The 19,428-nt window shown below is 38.9% G+C and overlaps 1 protein-coding gene and 2 long non-coding RNA genes across 3 annotated transcripts; 1 reads left to right on the top strand and 2 right to left on the bottom strand.

Moving 5' to 3' along the window:
* Nucleotides 1–965: 965 nt before the first annotated feature.
* On the top strand, nucleotides 966–9,375 carry LOC146976905 (uncharacterized). Its single transcript, XR_015037186.1, has 2 exons — nucleotides 966–1,031; nucleotides 7,720–9,375. It is a non-coding gene; the product is annotated as an uncharacterized LOC146976905 (long non-coding RNA).
* Nucleotides 9,376–12,274: 2,899 nt separating this feature from the next.
* On the bottom strand, nucleotides 12,275–14,221 carry LOC146976906 (uncharacterized). The gene is made up of 4 exons (XR_015037187.1): nucleotides 14,186–14,221; nucleotides 13,486–13,553; nucleotides 13,194–13,297; nucleotides 12,275–12,359 (listed from the first exon to the last, which is right to left on the bottom strand). It is a non-coding gene; the product is annotated as an uncharacterized LOC146976906 (long non-coding RNA).
* Nucleotides 14,222–17,428: 3,207 nt separating this feature from the next.
* LOC146976907 (uncharacterized) lies at nucleotides 17,429–18,581 on the bottom strand. Its single transcript, XM_085794259.1, has 2 exons — nucleotides 17,747–18,581; nucleotides 17,429–17,442 (listed from the first exon to the last, which is right to left on the bottom strand). The coding sequence occupies exons 1-2, from the start codon at nucleotides 18,579–18,581 to the stop codon at nucleotides 17,429–17,431; spliced, it is 849 nt and encodes a 282-aa protein (XP_085650385.1).
* Nucleotides 18,582–19,428: the final 847 nt, after the last annotated feature.

Genomic DNA, 19,428 nt, shown 5'->3' on the forward strand with positions numbered 1-19,428 from the left:
AGGAAACGTCCTGACCTTGGACTTTCATTCAAAACACAGTTTTTACAAAAAAAAGACAAGATGAAACATCTTGTAGATGAACTTCAGAAGATCACTGCTGAGGTGAAAGAAATAAAGAGAGATGCAGCAGGAGCAGCAGTAGGAGGAGCAGTAGTAGGAGCAGTAGGAGGAGCAGCAGTAGGAGGAGCAGCTGGAACAGCAGCAGGAGCAGTGGGAGCAGTAGTAGGAGCAGTAGTAGTGGGAGCAGTAGGAACAGCAGTAGGAGGAGCAGTAGGAGGATTAGTAGGAGGAGCAACAGTAGGAGCAGTGGACGCAGTAGTAGGAGCAGTAGGAGGAGCAACAGTAGGAGCAGTGGGAGCAGTAGTAGGAGCAGTAGTAGGAGTAGTAGGAGCAGTAGTAGGAGGAGCAGCAGTAGGAGGAGCAGGAGCAGGAGCAGTAGTAGGAGCAGTAGTAGGAGCAGTAGGAGGAGCAGTAGTAGGAACAGTAGTAGCAGCAGCAGTGGGAGCAGTAGTAGGAGTAGTAGATGCAGTAGTAGGAGGAGCAGCAGTAGGAGGAGCAGGAGCAGGAGCAGTAGTAGGAGCAGTAGGAGGAGCAGTAGTAGGAGCAGTAGTAGCAGCAGCAGTGGGAGCAGTGGGAGCAGTAGTAGGAGCAGCAGTACATGCTCACATGCTGACAATGCTTTGTACATTAAATTATATAGCTACAAAAATAAAACTTATTTACCTGAAATACCTGTGTATATGTTATAATCACCTAGGCAACAGGAAACAGAACATGAACAGTTCCCTCAGGTCAATAATCTCCTCTACATTCAGGTCATCACATCACTGCTACTCTTCATCTTGACCTGATGTAGTGACCTTCACCTGTTTAAAATCGCCTTTTCCCTTTGACTGATTTGATTGCACCGTCTAATTTTAACATCTGGCACAGTCTATGTTGATACTGTTTCTGTACCGTCTGTGGTTGAGTCTACTCCGACTGCACTGAAGCTCGCTGGACTTGGTGTTTGTCTCTGTCTGAAGGAGTTGGTGAGTTAAACTAAACTCCTACTGAACCTACTAGAGAGTAGTAGTTGATCAGCAGCTGTTGACTTGTTTAACACTGAAGAAACAGTTGGAGAGACTGAGTTATTTTTTTTAGTAAGCAGAGACTTCTGTCTGTCTTTGTCCAAATCCAACTGTAAAATGCTTTGAACAGAGTTCAACAGGAGCAGGTCCAGGCCACAGCTGGATCACAGAAGTTTATCAATGATCGGTAATCGATCAGCTCCAAGGTCACTGTTCAAAACTGTGTGTGTGTGTGTGTGTGTGTGTGTGTGTGTGTGTGTGTGTGTGTGTGTGTGTGTGTGTGTGTGTGTGCGTGTGTGTGCGTGTGTGTGTGTACTGTGAGAGAGATCAGATTCACACTGAGTGTCATATTCTATATTTAGTGCGACAGTTGAGCAGTGAGAACTATTTGCAATGAGCTGAACGACGAGTTGTTGAGTTAAACTAAACTCTTACTAAACCAACAACTAGAAACGTGTTGATCAGCAGCTGTTGACTCGTTTTAAAACGGATTTATTGGCAGAATTCTACAGCAGCTTCCGTTCAAACCACGTGTTCAGTGAAAACGAGGAAAACAAAAGTGAAAGTAAAGTGTGTGTGTGTGTGTGGGGCTGGCTGCCAACTTTGATTCACAGAGTGTCATATTGTCTTATATTTAGTGCAACACTGACATACAGAATTAGAATCAGTTTGTTATGGTTTCAGGTTGTAATATTATAATCTTAGATTGAATCAGACTTTGTGTGCAGTTGATCTTATACAGCTCTGGAAAAAATAAAGAGACCACTCCAAAATGTCTCCTTATAAATCAACCTTATCTCTACATGTGGCAGCCATCGATTCCAGTGTCTATTGAACTCAACACAAGCACACCTCACCAGGGGCGGATCTAGGTTCATGGGAGATCCGAGGCTTAGCCCAGAGGGAGGAAAGACAAAGATCTGCCTTTTTTTTTTGTCTTTGTTGCTGACTGTGATAGGCCTACTGGAAATTTCAACATATCAGCTTTAGGTAGACAAAAGCGTTGTCCTGAAGGATCCACAAACAGGTGTTACATCATAAAAAAAAGAAAATATAAAACATGATCATAAGCTACTCAAATAAAAATGATATGGCAGTGCATGTAATCCTGATTGACATCAGCCTCCCTACCCACAGCATTACGCTTTAAAAAAAAGAAAAGAGGAAAGAATCTGAATTTAAACTCAATTTGTCTGACTTACATTTATAAAACTCACAAAAAGTTAGGGATATTTGATAAGAATATCCGGTAACACTTTACTTGAAGGTACCGTCATAAGAGTGACATGACAATGTCATAACAGTGTCATGTCACAGTCATAAACATGTCATAAACATTAAGTCAATGTCATTAAACATTTATGACTGTTGTCATTAAGTGTCATTCGTTTTTGTAATGACAAGTTGACATTATTTTGGTTGTCTTGATTATGACACCTTGACATTAATCAAGGTGACATAACCAGAAGTCTTCTTTGTCATGACAACTTGACATTACATTTGTTGGGGATGTCCTTATTATGACAACTTGACATTACTCTAAGTGACATTACCAGAAAAGGGCCTTGTCATGACAACTTGACATTAATGAAATATTTTCTGTTTAGTTGACATAATGATTATTGATTAGATGTGCAAGGTTACAGAACAAATCTAGCACTTGGTCATTGTTGTTTGACAGGATGTGGACAGGATACCCAAAACTGACTGTCATGACACCATTATGACAGTGCAATGAAGAAATTCTCTGACCTCAAGTAAAGTGGTAGCATTTTTATTTGTCATTAACATATCATGAAGGATAAACTGACTGTCATGACACAATCATGACAATGTAATGAAGATATTCTGTGACCTCAAGTAAAGTGGTAGCATTTGTACTTGTCATTAACATATCATGAAGGATAAATTGACTGTCATGACACAATTATGACAATGTAATAATTTTTTCACATCACGTAAAACAGAGATCAAACATTTTTGAAAGCTTGAAATTATAAAAACAATTATACTTGACAATAAATAAAAAACACATATTAACAGTGTCTAAAAAACATAAAATAAAACCATAAATCATTCAATTTCCAGGTGGAATTTTATGTCAAGGCATGCCTTGACCTCAGCTGCAGCGCTGCAGTTGTAGCCGGGACGGTCTGCAGGTGTTCTGTGTTCTGACCCAGGGGTGGGTTCACACTCAGGTGTATTCCTGTATGATGGCGACATAAAACAAAATGGATGTGAGTGAATCTTCTCCTACCACAAAATAAATAAAATACATTTAGCAAGTACACTAGTACATGGAGGACGTACTACCACATGCACACCACACACACTCACTCACGCACGCACACACGCGCACACATACACACACACACAGACACACACACACACACACACACACACACACGTACAGGGAGAAATCGCGGCAAAATAACTTTCTCTCTCCTGCTCAAAACGGTTCTTAAAACATGCTACTCGACAGAAAACACCACAAACACATCTCCAAACAGTTTTACATTAACATTCTTTCGATAAATTCGCATTAAAACTCATCAAATGTAACTTTTTCGTCCCGGAGCCTAGACTACATTACCTCAATCAGTCAGGAACAGCGCAGACTGACGAGAGAAGGGAGGAAAGGGAGCTAAATGCGTCATATCCATGAACTTTCAAAATAAAAGCTTGGACTTGTAAAAATGAAAGAAATACAAAAATAAATCCACAAAAATTGAATTATTGAATTATAGTAACAAAAATCCCTACGTAAAGCAGTATAATTCAAACTTTCATGGATTTATTTTTGTATTTCTTTCATTTTTACTAGTCCAAGCTTTTATTTTGAAAGTTTGCGGATATGACGCATGTAGCTCCCTTCTCTCGTCAGTCTGCGCTGTTCCCATAGACTGTAAAAAGAATGGACGTAGCACCCGTGACGTCACCCATTGGTTTTGGGGAGTCTGTTTTGTGCCGCTACTACGGGGGTTTGAGCTGCGCCATGTTGGATTCTACTTGCCATATTTGGAGCGGTGCGGCCGTTGGCCGGCCGAGGGCCCGCCCACTGGCCTCGAAGCAGCGGTCTCCGGACCTGTCACTCAACGGTTCCGCGCTCTGATTGGCCAGAACCTTAAACCTAATAATAGTAAAACGGTAGAGTTTTAAAAAAATTCACCCCCCTCAGAGTGTGTGCGGGGGTAGAAACTATCGATTGAGACCAAAAAAATGAAATGTACCAGGCTGTAAATATGTTTTTTTAAGCTGTAAAATCGGCTATTTTAACATGGGGCTCAATTGGAGTTGCTCCCTTCTGGAGCCAGCCCCCAGAGGAAGCCGGGGGGATTGCAGCTTTTTGAACGCGGAAGTGAGCTTCACTTCTCAGACCGACAACTGCCCCCTTGGCTGTTCCTGACTGATTGAGGTAATGTAGTAGGCTCCGGGACCAAAAAGTTATATTTGATGAGTTTTAATGCTAATTTATCGAAAGAATGTTAATGTAAAACTGTTTGGAGATGTGTTTGTGGTGTTTTCTGTCGAGTAGCATGTTTTAAGAACCGTTTTGAGCAGGAGAGAGAAAGTTATTTTGCCGCGATTTCTCCCTGTACGTGTGTGTGTGTGTGTGTGTGTGTGTGTGTGTGTGTGTGTGTGTGCGTGTGTGCGTGCGTGCGTGAGTGAGTGTGCATGTGGTAGTGCGTCCTCCATGTACTAGTCTACTTGCTAAATGTATTTTATTTATTTTGTGGTAGGAGAAGATTCACTCACATCCATTTTGTTTTATGTTGCCATCATACAGGAATACACCTGAGTGTGAACCCACCATTAATATAATACATCCATGGAACCCACCCCTGGGTCAGAACAGACGCAGCGCTGCAGCTGAAGTCAAGGCATGCCTTGACATAAAATTCCACCTGGAAATTGAATGATTTATTTATGTTTTTTATTTAAATGGTTTTTAGACACTGTTATTATATATATTTTTTAATTTATTGTCAGTATAATTGTGTTTATAATTTCAAGCTTTCAAAAATGTTTGATTTCTGTTTTACGTGATGTGAAAAAATTATTACTTTGTCATAATTGTGTCATGACAGTCAGTTTATCCTTCATGATATGTTAATGACAAATAAAAATGCTACCACTTTACTTGAGGTCAGAGAATTTCTTCATTGCACTGTCATAATGGTGTCATGACAGTCAGTTTTGGGTATCCTGTCCACATCCTGTCAAACAACAATGACCAAGTGCTAGATTTGTTCTGTAACCTTGCACATCTAATCAATAATCATTATGTCAACTAAACAGAAAATATTTCATTAATGTCAAGTTGTCATGACAAGGCCCTTTTCTGGTAATGTCACTTTGAGTAATGTCAAGTTGTCATAATAAGGACATCCCAAACAAATTTAATGTCAAGTTGTCATGACAAAGACGACTTCTGGTTATGTCACCTTGATTAATGTCAAGGTGTCATAATCAAGACAACCAAAATAATGTCAACTTGTCATTACAAAAACGAATGACACTTAATGACAACAGTCATAAATGTTTAATGACATCGACTTAATGTTTATGACACGTTTATGACTGTGACATGACACTGTTATGACATTGTCATGTCACTCTTATGACGGTACCTTCAAGTAAAGTGTTACCGAATATCCCTATAAAAAAGTTCATGCTACAGTGATATTCTATCATGAGGCAATGGTCATTTCTTTATCTCATGATGTCAACATGTGAACATGGTGGAGAGGAGAGGGAGAGAGATGAGGACTGTATACAAATTGTCATTGAACCAGAACATTTAGTGGTTCAATGACAACTGAACCACTAAATCAGATGGTGCTTGTGATTTTTGTAGTTAATCACCTTGGTAGAGAACAGCATGTTATCCAATAAGGACTGAAACATTGAACAACTGGACATGTGCATTCAAAAGTTTAGAGAAGGTTAAATTAAGTTCACCTGTAAAGGTTATAGTGCATTTTAGGTGCATTCTGAAATGTAATCCAAAAGCGTGTGTATCTCATATAACGCATAGATCTATGCTTTTGATGTGATATGCATCTGACAGCTCAGTGTGACGTAGGTTACGGCCGATGGCCTTTATGGGAGCCAGGCTTTTATCTGAGGGAAAGCCTTTATTTCTAAATCCCTCCTTTTATTTTTTACACATAGCGACCAAGCTCATCGCTCATTAGCTCATCTTCATCTTCTTCACGTGCTTTTCTCCTCGCTGCGCTGTCGGACCTGAGTCTCTGTCTCCGTTACGCTGTATCGCTTCAATCCCATTCAAGTCGCATTTTTACAGCGTGCGCTGCGGTCTGTCTTCGGTTCATGAATCTATTATAATACATCCATGCTCCGGTCCCGAGTGGGCTCCGGACACGGAGCAGAGACCCAGGCCCGACAGTGGAAAGCTGTCCCTCTCTGAAGCAGAGGATGAGGCAGCTTCACTCCTGTCAGTCTTCACAGACAGTCCACACAAGTTTTTTTTTTGTTTTTGTTTTTTGACCCGGCTTGTATTTAGGGCCGGCCTTTTTTTGTTCGTGTAGCTAATGATTGAAGACAGACAATTAGGCTATTTGATTAAATGTGGTAAAAGTAACTTCAAATCACATAATCACTGATAAGTGTGCGTCTCTCCCCCAACGTCCATGAGGCTACACTTCAGGTGCGGTCAGTGGAGGGAGACTGACATAAACCGCGTTGAGGTTTTTTTTTTTGCCCCTACTGTAAAACATTCGGGGCTTTGGCAAAAACATCCGGGGCTTGAGCCCAAGTAGCCATCCCCTAACCCCGCCCCTGCACCTCACTCTACTGAGCTGATCACCTGAACCAAATCATATTTAATTAGTAAAAAAAATTATAAATAAAAATAAAAAAACACTGCTGCGATTAAAGATTCGGATCATTCCACCAATTTTGATTTCTAAACTCTTCCTAAGTTCAAAAAGTAGTGTTGTGTTGTTTTAAAATGAATATGAACTTGTTTTCTTTGCATTATACAAGGTCTGAAAACACCAGAATTTTTTTGTTATTTTGACCTGTTGCCATTTTCTGCAAATAAATAAATGCTCTAAATGACAATATTTTTATTTCCAATTTGGGAGAAATTTTAGATAGAAGATAGAAGGGCACTAGATATTTGGGGTAAACCAAAACTGCGTACTGACTGTCAAATAAAGAAGGTATTTGACCCAGAAAATTATGTTTTGTCAAAAAAGAAAAGATTCCTGCTGAATTTAGAGATGATTTTCTTGGTCTTCATATTGAGACAGGCAGTTATGTTGGCACAGCAGAAGACGATAGAATAGATAGATACTTTACATAGATACATCCAAAAGGTGGAGAATGAAATTCATTTTGTGTTATACTGTCCTTTCCATGACTTCATAAGACACACACTGTTTAGTAAGGTGCATCCGAATAACGAATTTGTGTGGTTAGATGATGCTGAGAAGCTAAAACATATTTTTCAGTTAAAAATATTTGCATTTTCTTATTTCTTGAAAAGGCCTGCATGGGCAATGAGAGTTGCATTAAAGCCTGTATATTTATTTGTTTTAAAATTATTTATACTTTTTATTGTGTGATTTTAGTAATCTGTGTCTTTTTGTCTTGTATTGTACCTTCCGTCTCATTGATACAGGTGGTGACCTGAACATCAGCAGAACCTTCATCTGGACTTGAAGATGGAAATAGAATGGAGAAGACGATTGAGCAGAGATCTGCCTCCTCATCTGTCTGACTTAATGAACACACTTATTAGATATGTGAATGAATTCATCAGACAGTTTATAAGCAGTGAGGATGAGATGAGGAGGATCGTTAGAGAGTTTAAGAAGATCGCTGATGAGGTGAGAGAGATGCAGAAGGGAACAGATACAGCCAGAACAACAGGAGCTGTTACTGCAGGAGTCACAGTTGGACTTGGAATCCTTTTTGCTCCATTTACTGGAGGACTGAGTTTAGGGTTGGCAGCAGCTGGGGCAGCTGGAGGTGGTGCAACTGTTGTTGGTGCAAATGTAACTAAAGTGTATACCGAAAAGGGACAGGCAGAGAAAGTAGAAAAGCTGGGAAAAGACTTCATGAACAAAGTTGAACCAATGAAGAGAAACCTGGAGGAGATAAAGACGACGTGTGAAGAGTTGGAGGAAGAATCACGTAAACTTCAGGCTGAGAAAACTCTGAAGGACATGAAGGAGTTCACTGACATCCTGAGACAAATCTCTAGACTGAAAATTGAGAGTAAAGGTGTTTTGGAGATCATCGTAGCAGCTTTCACATCAATCGGTGGTCTGTTGGGGCTCCTTCTTGCTATCTTCAGAGTCACTGCGACTCCTGAGAAGGATGAGAAGCTAAGAGCCTCCATCATCCAGTCAGCTGATCAGTGTCAGAAAGTCACTGATGAACTGGAGAAGATGAAGGACAAAGTCAAAGACTTCACAGGACAGTGAAGAGTCAGATGGTGTGTCTCAAATCACATACTTCTCTGAGTGCACTGCTTTACAGTACACTGTAAGGCAGTGCACTGCCTTGTGCAGTGATTGGGTGCACTAATTTGGACAGGCTAGTACCGTCTCAAATCAAACACTGCCGCTGCGCACTTACCGGAAATGACTCAACAGCTACTTCTTCTATTTCTGATTGCAACCGGCCGTTGTAACCCTATCGCGGACACTTGACAGCGCTTTGCCGATCAAAACAAGCTATTAAGTTGTGTTTTATTGTGTTAGTGTTGTTGTTGTGCTGTTATGAGTGTTTTTTAAAGACATTTACGCCGGTGTCAGCTCCGTCGCTGCTCAAAGCAAGTGGGGCTCCACTAATCAATCAATAGTGTGTGACATCACAGAGAGTTGAGCAGTGAGATACAGAACTAGAATCAGTTTGTGATGGTTACAGGTTGTAATGTCAGTGAGCGATTATAAACTTGACCTTGTTGTTGTTACAGTCGACTGATCTCCTGATGGACGAAGCTTCACTCTGTTTCTGTTCTTTACAGAAAATGAAAATAAAGTTTGAACCCACTTGCTTTAAGTGTAAGTGCAGAAGTGCGCGATTTGGGACACACCAAGAGTCTCCGAGGAGACGTCTGATCTCTCAGAGCTCCCTCACCTGTCAATCACCTGAACATCACCTGAGGTCACCAGTGATGTCATCAGTGATCTCATCAGTGATGTCATCGGGACATTTAGTAATAGTTACAGCAGCAGAGGGAAAAACTACAATATAAAAAAAACAGTACAGTTTTATATAAATAACTTTGGCAAAACATTATAACACCATATAAACAGTATACGTATAACAGTAGCATGCTTGTACAAAGGTTGAACAGTCTGTGTAAGAATAAATGTGCAGTTGATATAAACAGAATATTCATATCAAATATATAAATATGGTTAAACTGTGTAAAATTTAAATACATCAAATGTTAATGGTTCATGTAACAAGACTTTTTTTATGTCACTGTTTTCTTTTCTTTTCTTTTCTTTTTTACCTTACTTCCTGTACTCACCTGTAGTTGCACTATTTGATGTGAGACTTTTGCCATATGATCATTATTTTTTATTTTGTTTTTATTATTGATTTTGAAGACAATAAAGTAGTGAGATATTAGTTTAATGGGCTTTTTCGTTTTTTATGCTCTACACCTGAGATGCATGGATGGATGGATGGATGGATGGATGGATGGATGGATGGATGGATGGATGGATGGATGGATGGATGGATGGATGGATGGATGGATGGATGGATGGATGGATGGATGGATGGATGGATGGATGGATGGATGGATGGATAGATAGATAGATAGATAGATAGATAGATAGATAGATAGATAGATAGTGTGGTATATTGATGTGTTGATGAAAAGAAGGGATCACCGCCGACACGTCTTCACTTGTGTTCAAAAAGAAGTTTATTAACAAGAAGAAGAACAGTGTACAAAAATGCCGAATCCTGAAGCATCCCTGGTGCCAAAGTGGGATCTTCTTTTCTAAGGCTCAAAACCATGATCTTATATACTTTCTAACTCCAAAACTCCACCTTATATCTTATCTTATATCTTATCTATATCTTATGACAGGCATTACGTGTCCTACACTCAAAGAAAAGTTCTGTTGGATTTACTTAAAAATGTTGTTTCAAGTGGTTCCACATAACTTTGTTAAGTATATGTTAATTAACCAGTTTGCATACCATTTACTCAATATAGTTAAGTATACTGTACAACAGTGACTTAAGTTACTCTAACTTAATTGGGTTACTTTCGTTTTATGCATGAAGCCTAAGTTACACTTATGTGATATAGTTAAGTTCAGCGAATGAACTGAATATACATTACAGTAATACAGGGTTATTGAGTAAGAGTAACTTGATGTTATTAAGTTAGTCTTAATTGACTTTAGTTTGTCCAATTAAAATGATGACAACTTTTCTCAAAACAGCACTTTTATTAATCATTCAAAGCAGGATGTTATACAAAAACACTGCATACAAATACTTGTACTTGCACATATGACCATTACATGTTTACCAATTAGTTAAATGAATTGTCATTAGATAAATTTAAAGAGCAGCCATAACTACATTTTAAAGGTGTACAGAAATGGCCGTTTGTCCCGTTTGTCGCGCCGAGTTGTCACGAGCTGCAACACGAGTTTACCCGAGTAAGGAAAACGAATTTGATTGGTCGTTATCGAGCGGGCGGGACATTCAAAGTTTGGGGCGAGCCCGAGCTCCGTGTGTGTGTGCGTGTCTCAGACGTTTGAATGACGGATTACGGATCCAATATCAGTGGCTAGTGAATCGTGTACAGGCTGACGTATAATCCGTGCGCCTGCGTTATCCAATACGAAAAAAAAAAACTACACTAAAATACACACTTTCATCACGGATTTACTCAAAAATAGAATTTTGCACAAAGTTTGGCCTACATCGTCTGATAGATGAGTTATTACACTAATTTTATGACCCAGAGTGGGCTCAAATTCAATTTTCTTTTCTGTACACCTTTAACATAACATTATAAAGTGACAAAATATTTTTATTTTTATTTTCAATAAACATATTGCTAATAAATTCTAACTCTTAGCTCCAGCCATGTCAAGGGCTATGTCTTGGGCAGGGGTCACAAGCTTTTAACAGCAAAAGGTTGCCAGAATCTTTTACCCAGTAGGGCTGACAGTGTGTACAATAAGACGTAGTATACTGTACTATAATAATGCCACAATTTTAAACATAATCATGCCACAGAAAAATCATGACAAGAACACTCAAAAAATCTTATGTCTGGGGGACAACAACTAAATCTTAACAGAGGACTTTGCAAAGGCATCAACAAGCAGCATTTGGTCCCCGGTCAATGGTTTGATACAACGGCTTTAGAGTCCCATTTGAAACCTCTACCTTTCAGGCACAACAGTAACAGTGAGACATTACAGACAGACGGTCAAAACTATAGCTCAATTAGTCAAAATAACAAAGTATTTCATCACACTGAATGGCCTCCAGGTCACAACACTATGACCGCTTCATGCATTCATTCCAGCAGTTTGTTTTTGAGTACCTGGATTTTGGTTGAAAGCCTGTGTGTAATAAGTCCCATCAGGATGTGAATTCAAACGTGTACCTGAGGTCAGTTGGATAGCTCAGGTTCAGGTCGTAGATGATACAGAACAGTAAGGCACAAGCTGTGGTGACATCTTTGAGTCCAGAGAGCACCTGCACCTTCAACTATGATGCCCAGTTGCCCACATCTTCTGGAGTTGACCAACACCTGCACCTGGATGTTTTATCACATAGATGCTGATGACCGTCTGGTCCAAATCTCTCTGGGTTTCATCAGGGTTCTCACTCCTAAAACAGACAAAAAGGGACAAGATAATTTAATAAAAACTCTCCCACTGGAAGCACATCATTCACATGATGAAACTTGCACCAATTTAATATTCACCTTGATAACCGACTCCCGACCTGTCCAGGGTGTACCCCGCCTCTCGCCCAAAAGTCAGCTGGGATAGGCTCCAGCTCACCCGTGACCCTAGTGCAGGATAAACGGTATAGAAAATGAATGAATGAATGAATAACCGACTCCACTAGTAAGTGAAGTCAGTTAAATAAAAAAAAAACACTGATCAGAGCATATATAGCATTCTACTCAATGTTGAATGAAAATATCACTTTAAAACAACTGATAACACTTACTCCAGATTCCTTTACTAGCTCTTCAGGGTCTTCATTGATATACAAAGCTAGAGCTTGGAGGCTCCTAGTTTCGATGGAGGTGTTCTGCAAAACACAACAGGAAATACACTGTATAAACAAGTCACTGACATTAAAAAGATGGAAAAAATTCCAGAAAGTGACCCCTGACACAGATATCAGCTGGCAAGCCAGTCTGCATACAGAAGTCACTCAGACATTCATAAAATCACAGTTAACTACGGGTGCACTTGCCAATTAGTGTTATGTGAATTGTGGTATGACACTTTTCCACGAGCTCAGTACAGCACAGCACTTTTTTTTTTTGCGTTTCCACTAGTACCTGGTACTTTTTTGGTAACGCCTCGGGTCTGATTCCAAGCGAGTCGAAGCGATACTATACGTGACATGACATCAGCAGACTGCCTTCCACTGATTGGCCAGAGCGTCATCACTGGAAGAGTCATGAGCGCCACTTCCAACAAGAGAATCAAACCCGCTAATTTTAAAAACACACCAACAACAGCGACCACTGATCTGCACATTACACTGTTGTTCCTTCATGTGAGTTAAAAGTCTGCTGTGAGGAAAACCACGCTGTGGTCCGTGATCGAGGTGCAGCCGAGTGTGTTTGGAACTGGTGAGAGGATTGAAAATACAGAGCGAGACAACATGGCCGTAGCCGTCGTGCTACGAAGACTCCATCCCCGCTGAGGAGGTACTATGGAACTCAGCTGTAATGGAAAAGCACCTAAACTGAGCCGTACCTTGCCGTGCCATACTGTGCTAGAGGAACAGCACCATTAATTTAAGTGGGTGGGTTGGGGTGGGGGTTTATTATGCTACTTGATACTTTATAATAAGTATCCACAGCAACTGAGATATCTATCATTATGCAAGTAATTATATTTATACACAAACCTGGTCAATAACAGCGATAACATTTTTGGTTTTGCATGCTGCTGCTCCTCCTTTCTCACGGAGCACTCAAGCCAACTTGCCAGAGCAGTGGTCCAGCGTGAACTCTGCACAACAAGACAAAAACACAAAGTACAGAAGGTGGTTAACACACAACTTAAAATGTACAAATACAGGCTTAGGTACTTAAACTAACAGTTAAATGTAGCTGAAGTAACACATTTTTCAACACTTTGATTAGTATGTGACCTGCTTAAATGACTGTGAAGAGCATCCCAAGTTTCCATCAGCTAACCTGTTGTATTTTAGTAGATCGACTCTTGATACAGTTGTCCCACAGTCTTTACAAGACCACATTCATATCTGTTGAAAAAATAAAATGAGATTAGAATCAAAACATGAAAAGGCAGTCCTATGCAACATATCCTTCAATTGCCTTGCCAGGTCTGTCAATAAAAATACAATTTGTAATTAATTTTGTTAAATTACCAGTACACATTATTATTGTAAGGCCTGGTTCAGGTTAAACCCTTTGTAAAACATGAATGAAGCAAAAAAAAAAAAAAGAAACTTTCTTTCTTGTCTAGTTTGACAGTAAGACACAACTAAAAACCAAATATAAATCTAGGAATAAATAATTGTTTTCAGACATGGTGTAATTTATAGGCTACAGTAAGATGTTGGTTCATTTTTCAGCTCATACTGTACACGTTTGTTTTCACTCTGGTCCAAATGCTTCACCACTGGCAGGACGTCATGTGTCCGTGGCGACTGACCGGGGGAAAAAACGTGCCTACGTCCTGTTTACATGATAAACGGACCGCTCTCGTTCGACTGTAGCCGCGCTAACCGCGCTAACGAAGCTAACCGAGCTAACGGAGCTAACTGGTAAACAGATACAGCTAGTAATGGATCGGTGCCTGGACTCGTACTCGCCGATTCCGATACGTGCTTTATGAAGTAGCCTAATGGCAGTGAAAAAGATGTTTACTTACCTCTATTTCGAGCAGCAGCCATGTGCAACCTCTGTGTGCAACAAAAAGAATGGTGGAGGTAACATAATCTCACGTGATTTTGAACGAGATTAGAGGGGATATGCGGTGTCCTCAAAGGGACAAACTACTATATTAATGAAGTGCTTTTGTTTTTACATGACAGAGTCGAGTAGGGATAACTAACACAGCAAGTAAACCTGACATTGCTTATTTTTTGCTTTCAACCACCTCAACCAACTTAAGTTGATATAAAAACTCATGATTTTTGAGTAATTTTAACATAATACTATGATTTATAGCCAACAACACTGATATTTCCTTTTTTTGAGTGTATAAATGTTTAACATACACAGTTCATGTCTGTCGTTTATGGACATGAGACAGGATCCAACCTATAGAGTTTACGACCTTATGCAAGGCTCTCACGGGAAAAATGTGAACAACAGGACACACATAAAAAGAAGAACATAATACATGATGTTAAAGCTAAAAGTTCAGGTAAATAATACACTACATATTCCCCCCTTCGAGGCTCGTAGAGTCTCGACACAAAAAGATATCATATACTTTAATGATTAGCATAATGAAACTAACAGATACACAAATATATATTTTGCTAACAACAAAACAATAATTAGCAATAAAACAATTTGTGGAGTGTGAGAGCGAAAACCTGCCAGGCAGCCATCTTTCTTAAAATTTCCATCCAACAATCAAGACAGGAAATTCTCTCACGGTCCCTCTGCCTTAGGCAACCACTTTTTAGTACTCCAAACCAATCAAAAATAAAGAATTCTTAAAGCTTATATGACATAACACAAGTAGATACATATGAAGACCTCAGACAAATAAAATCAAACAATATCCAATTTCAGGCTGGTCAACCCATCGGATCCTCCATTGGAACTATCCCTGCCTAACATTACTCTTCCTAAACGTCAAAAAGAAAAGAAAACATCTGAGGTTTCAATATATCCACATACTAGCAAAAACATATCATGGACAATAGCAAACTTACATACATGAAAACATGAAAACATAAAATCACATTATCAAGACACTGCAGCTCCTTCGCAGCGTCCGGTTCCCATTGTAGACTTCATTAGTTCACATTCAGTCCATTCTTCACTGTCCATAATCAGATACATCTTTTCAGGAACTCAGGGTCCCTGAAGAATCACTCTTATGGTTGTCTTCTTCCAATATCATTCTAAGAGGACAGAAAACACACAGCAGTATCTTTTGCGACAAACAACAAATACAAATTAAAACATCAAACGCATAAACACATCACACTTAAATCCCTATTGTTACAAAATCATTTTTCTTTTAATTTTATCCACAGACTCTCATCCATTATCGAAGAATATTCAATCTAGAAGCCCTCATATATGACTTTTCTAGACAAAAACTTGGCAAAAACCTTGTAAATTTTTTGACAAAACTTGGTTAACTTGACAAGTGACTGAGCATCCACCTGGTTATAACCCAATCAATCTATTTAAACAAATAAAATCCATACTATAACCTCCCCCCTTGCAACATGGGCCAACCCATGTGCTTCTTGAATCGTCAGACCTAAAAGGTCAGTGAGCACTATTATCAATCCTTCATGATTCTCCAAAGACCAATAGAATCTTAAGTGGCACCTCGGTCTGTCCATAACTATTTCTTTATTTCAAGAACAGCTTCCTGTTTGTAATTGTCTCAACTATCTAAGGTAACCACACAACTTCATATTGTGTAAATTAAGCTCTTTGGATATACTGTATGTTACTGCAATAAGTATAGTAAGCTTGCTAAATTTCTAATTTTTCCTTGTATTATTTAATTATACATTTTATACTGTTCATACTGGAACTTTAAAAGGCAGCAGCCTCACACATTGGCTCAAATTGGGCCGTTGACCTGAGTGAGTAGTGGATCCCACACTTACGCTGGATACACACAATTTTCTTAACATGTCATGTTCTGTCCTATTTCATTTTAGTATGAGAAAGCCAGTTTTGTGGATAATTGAGTGAGACTTGTAGGATTTTTTTTTTTTTTCCCCAACAGTAAACCAACTAATCAACATTTACCAACACAATGAGTTTAAACATACTAGAAAGATTTGTTATGCAGGCCTACGCTTCATTTTATTACACTATGGCAATAACAATAATTCTTAACTGTATAAAGGAAAAGATGGAGAATGAAAACAACAACCGTTTAGACTTCAAATTTCTGCTCATACTACATGTTACTGCCAAAGCAGTGCAATTTTACTTTCTTTACTTTAGCATCTGATGCATGTCAGTTTGGTCAATAAATGCTAAACTACAACTTATGAATTCTATGAGGTTTCATTACTATCAACAGAAATCAAAACAATATGTTGGAACTATTTATTTATTTGTAGTATTTAGTGCTCTTTAGTTTAGTATTTTGTTTAGTGAGTATTTAGTTTTGGTTATTCTTAATCAATTTATTTGATTTCATTATGATTAAATTTCTATTAGTATTCTAGTTTATTATTTGTTTACTTTAGGTGTTTCTTGGTTATTATATGTGTTTTGTTTCATTTGGACACGGTAGGAGGGCACCTGAAGTTATATAGGTAAGCTATCGGTAAGGGACCAGCATGCACCTGAGTGGGCAAATGGTTTTTTACCGGAGCGGGAGAGGCACCGGAATTTTCTTTGTTCTTTGTTTGCTCGCTTTTTGGTTAAATAAACCACGCTTTTTGTTGAAATTGGACATTTGTTTGGACATTATGTTTTTCCCATCCGCGTACACAACTTATGGTGCAACAGTGGTCCTTTGATTAGTATAATTTGAAGTTTGATTTGATACTTTTATTTGTTTGACAATCGGCTACTACACAATATAACACGAGTGTTGAGAAGTGGCTGTTCAACACTGCAACATTTACCTCATTCAGACAAGTATAAGTCAAAATATGTCCTTATCCTGATGTTGATATTTTACCCTGCACTTCCTAAATGTTTACATCTTGTTTTAATAATATGCCAGCCAATGCAGTGGACAGTTGAGACGTAGAAGGAGAACAAATTAACTGGTTTCAACGCTAGTGTCATCACAGAACACAAAGCATCTCTTCCCAAAAGTACAGATAGGTGTATGCTCCTGATACCAGTATAGGTATTGTAGTTTTTTGTTTTTTGTAACAGAGCTCAATTAATTTTGTAAGAGGTACCAACTGACACCTCCCTTTCGGATTTTCTGGGCAGCCCTAGAATCCTAGCTGCGGACCCCTGAGAGGGTTCAACAGTCCTCGGAATGTCATTGGCTGAGCTCTAAAGCCTCTTGGGATTCCTTTGAAATTCCCTCTGAAATTTCCTCCTCCTGGTTTGTTACACTCACGAGCAAAATGACCAACCAGTCCACAGATATAACACACTTCAGGGACTTGTTGAAAATTTGGATTGAAATGACCTCTTCTTCTCCCTAAATTACCTCGACCTCTTCCTCTCCATGCCTGCTGCTGCAGACCAAAGGTCGGCTGTGCATTATAAGCTACAGGAACCATTGATAAAGGCTGTGATGCCTGACACTGACACTGATTTGGCTGTGGTGGTGGCTGTGGCTGTTGCTGTGGCATGGACTGATTTGTCTCAGGCTGGTTCTGCATAACTACTTGCTTCTCCTCCTTCTTATTATCCACCAATTGAATTTGATTGAGCTGTCTGAGGATCTCCTGATCTTGCTCCTTCTGTTCATGCTCTTTCTTTCTATACAGCTCTACATGGTGTGCTATGTGATCTGTATAAACACTCTTTGTCATGCTCCCTAGGCCAACCACTTCTGCTAACTTGCTCCTCACTGACGGAGGCAACCCCTTCTGAATCTTAGCTCGCAAGACTGATTGTTCCAGCTGACTCTCCTCTGGATCATTCCCTGTAACATTTCTCCATACCTGATAGGCTCTCGACACATAGGATCTCGGATTTTCTTCTTGTCCTAATGGTTCCACATGAATATTATCAGGGTGTACATTTGTTGGAAATGTATCTCTTAACGCTCTATACAGTCGACCTCTATTTGCTGCAAACAGCTCTGAATCATTCACAGTATATCCCACATATCGATTATATCCAGCTTTCTGTAAAATCTCTTCCATGGCTGGAACCCCAATAATGTTTACCAGAAGTCTCTTAAAGTCTCCCATGGTAGGCTTCGTTCCCAACATAATCTCTTCCAACTTTAAAATCCAAGGATGTGCTCCATCTTGAAGAATGGGTAATTTCTCAAACAAATCTTGCATAACTGTATCATCCCAAGATTTATACACCAGATTCTGTCCTCTGATAACCACCGGACAGATCTTATCAGACTTATCTTCCTTCCTTGGTGATTTTTGGGAGGCTTTTTTCAATAACTTTTTCTTTTGCATTTGCAAGTCCTGTAATTGTTCCTGTAACAATCTCCGGCCTTTTGGTGTGGTGTATTGGTCCAAATATTTAAGGCATTGATCTATGCTTTTATCAATCCTACTTAAAGTTTGTCGTCTCTCTTCTTCTTCCCTAGAAAGAGGTTTTTTCTTGGCATGCCTTCTTGAAAATGAAGGATTCTCATTATCCATCTTTGACCCTCCTTTTCAAGCAACTGGAGAATGTCAAGCTCTATTTGTCTCTTTTTATATTTTTCATCTCTTTTATTTATTTTTTATTGTTTATTATTTTATTTTATTTTTTCGATCACCTTATATATGGACACCAGCAACTTTATTGTTTAAATGATATCTTTATTGAGTGTTTCTTCTAATGACCATGGATAGTCAATTTCAGAGCAATTCTTATACCCTTTCTTTAACACCTCTTTGATGCCTATAATTTAGGGTTTTTCTTCTACACTAGTTCAACAACAGTAACTACTTTTGGATTGTTTACATCTATTTTATCAATGTCATGGCTCCCATTTATTCTTGTGCTTAACTTTAACTTAACTAATTAAATATTATTTAGTTTATTTTTATTGATTAATTCATTTATAACCTCTGTATTGCCAAGGTCAACAAAAGAAAGATGAAACAAATAACTTCAAAGGAATTCAAAGTCTTATCAGATCTATTAAATTACAAAAGCTCAACATCAGTTAGCCTTGATTAATCAGTCAGTTGCCAAGTCTTCCTTCTAAATAACTACAACATACTGTACAATTTTGGGTTTTATGTATGTGAGCAAATGAATGCACTCTGTTAATCCATACTACTAATAAAATTAAATGTACAACCAAATGTA

This window comes from Trachurus japonicus, chromosome 12 (genome assembly GCF_045865225.1).
Source record: "Trachurus japonicus isolate A0001 chromosome 12, Traja_1.0".
In the NCBI taxonomy this organism is placed as follows: Eukaryota; Metazoa; Chordata; class Actinopteri; order Carangiformes; family Carangidae; genus Trachurus; species Trachurus japonicus.

Excerpts from the sequence above, each read along its gene's own strand:
- LOC146976907 (XM_085794259.1), bottom strand. The coding sequence starts at position 18,581 with ATGCAAAAGAAAAAGTTATTGAAAAAAGCCTCCCAAAAATCACCAAGG.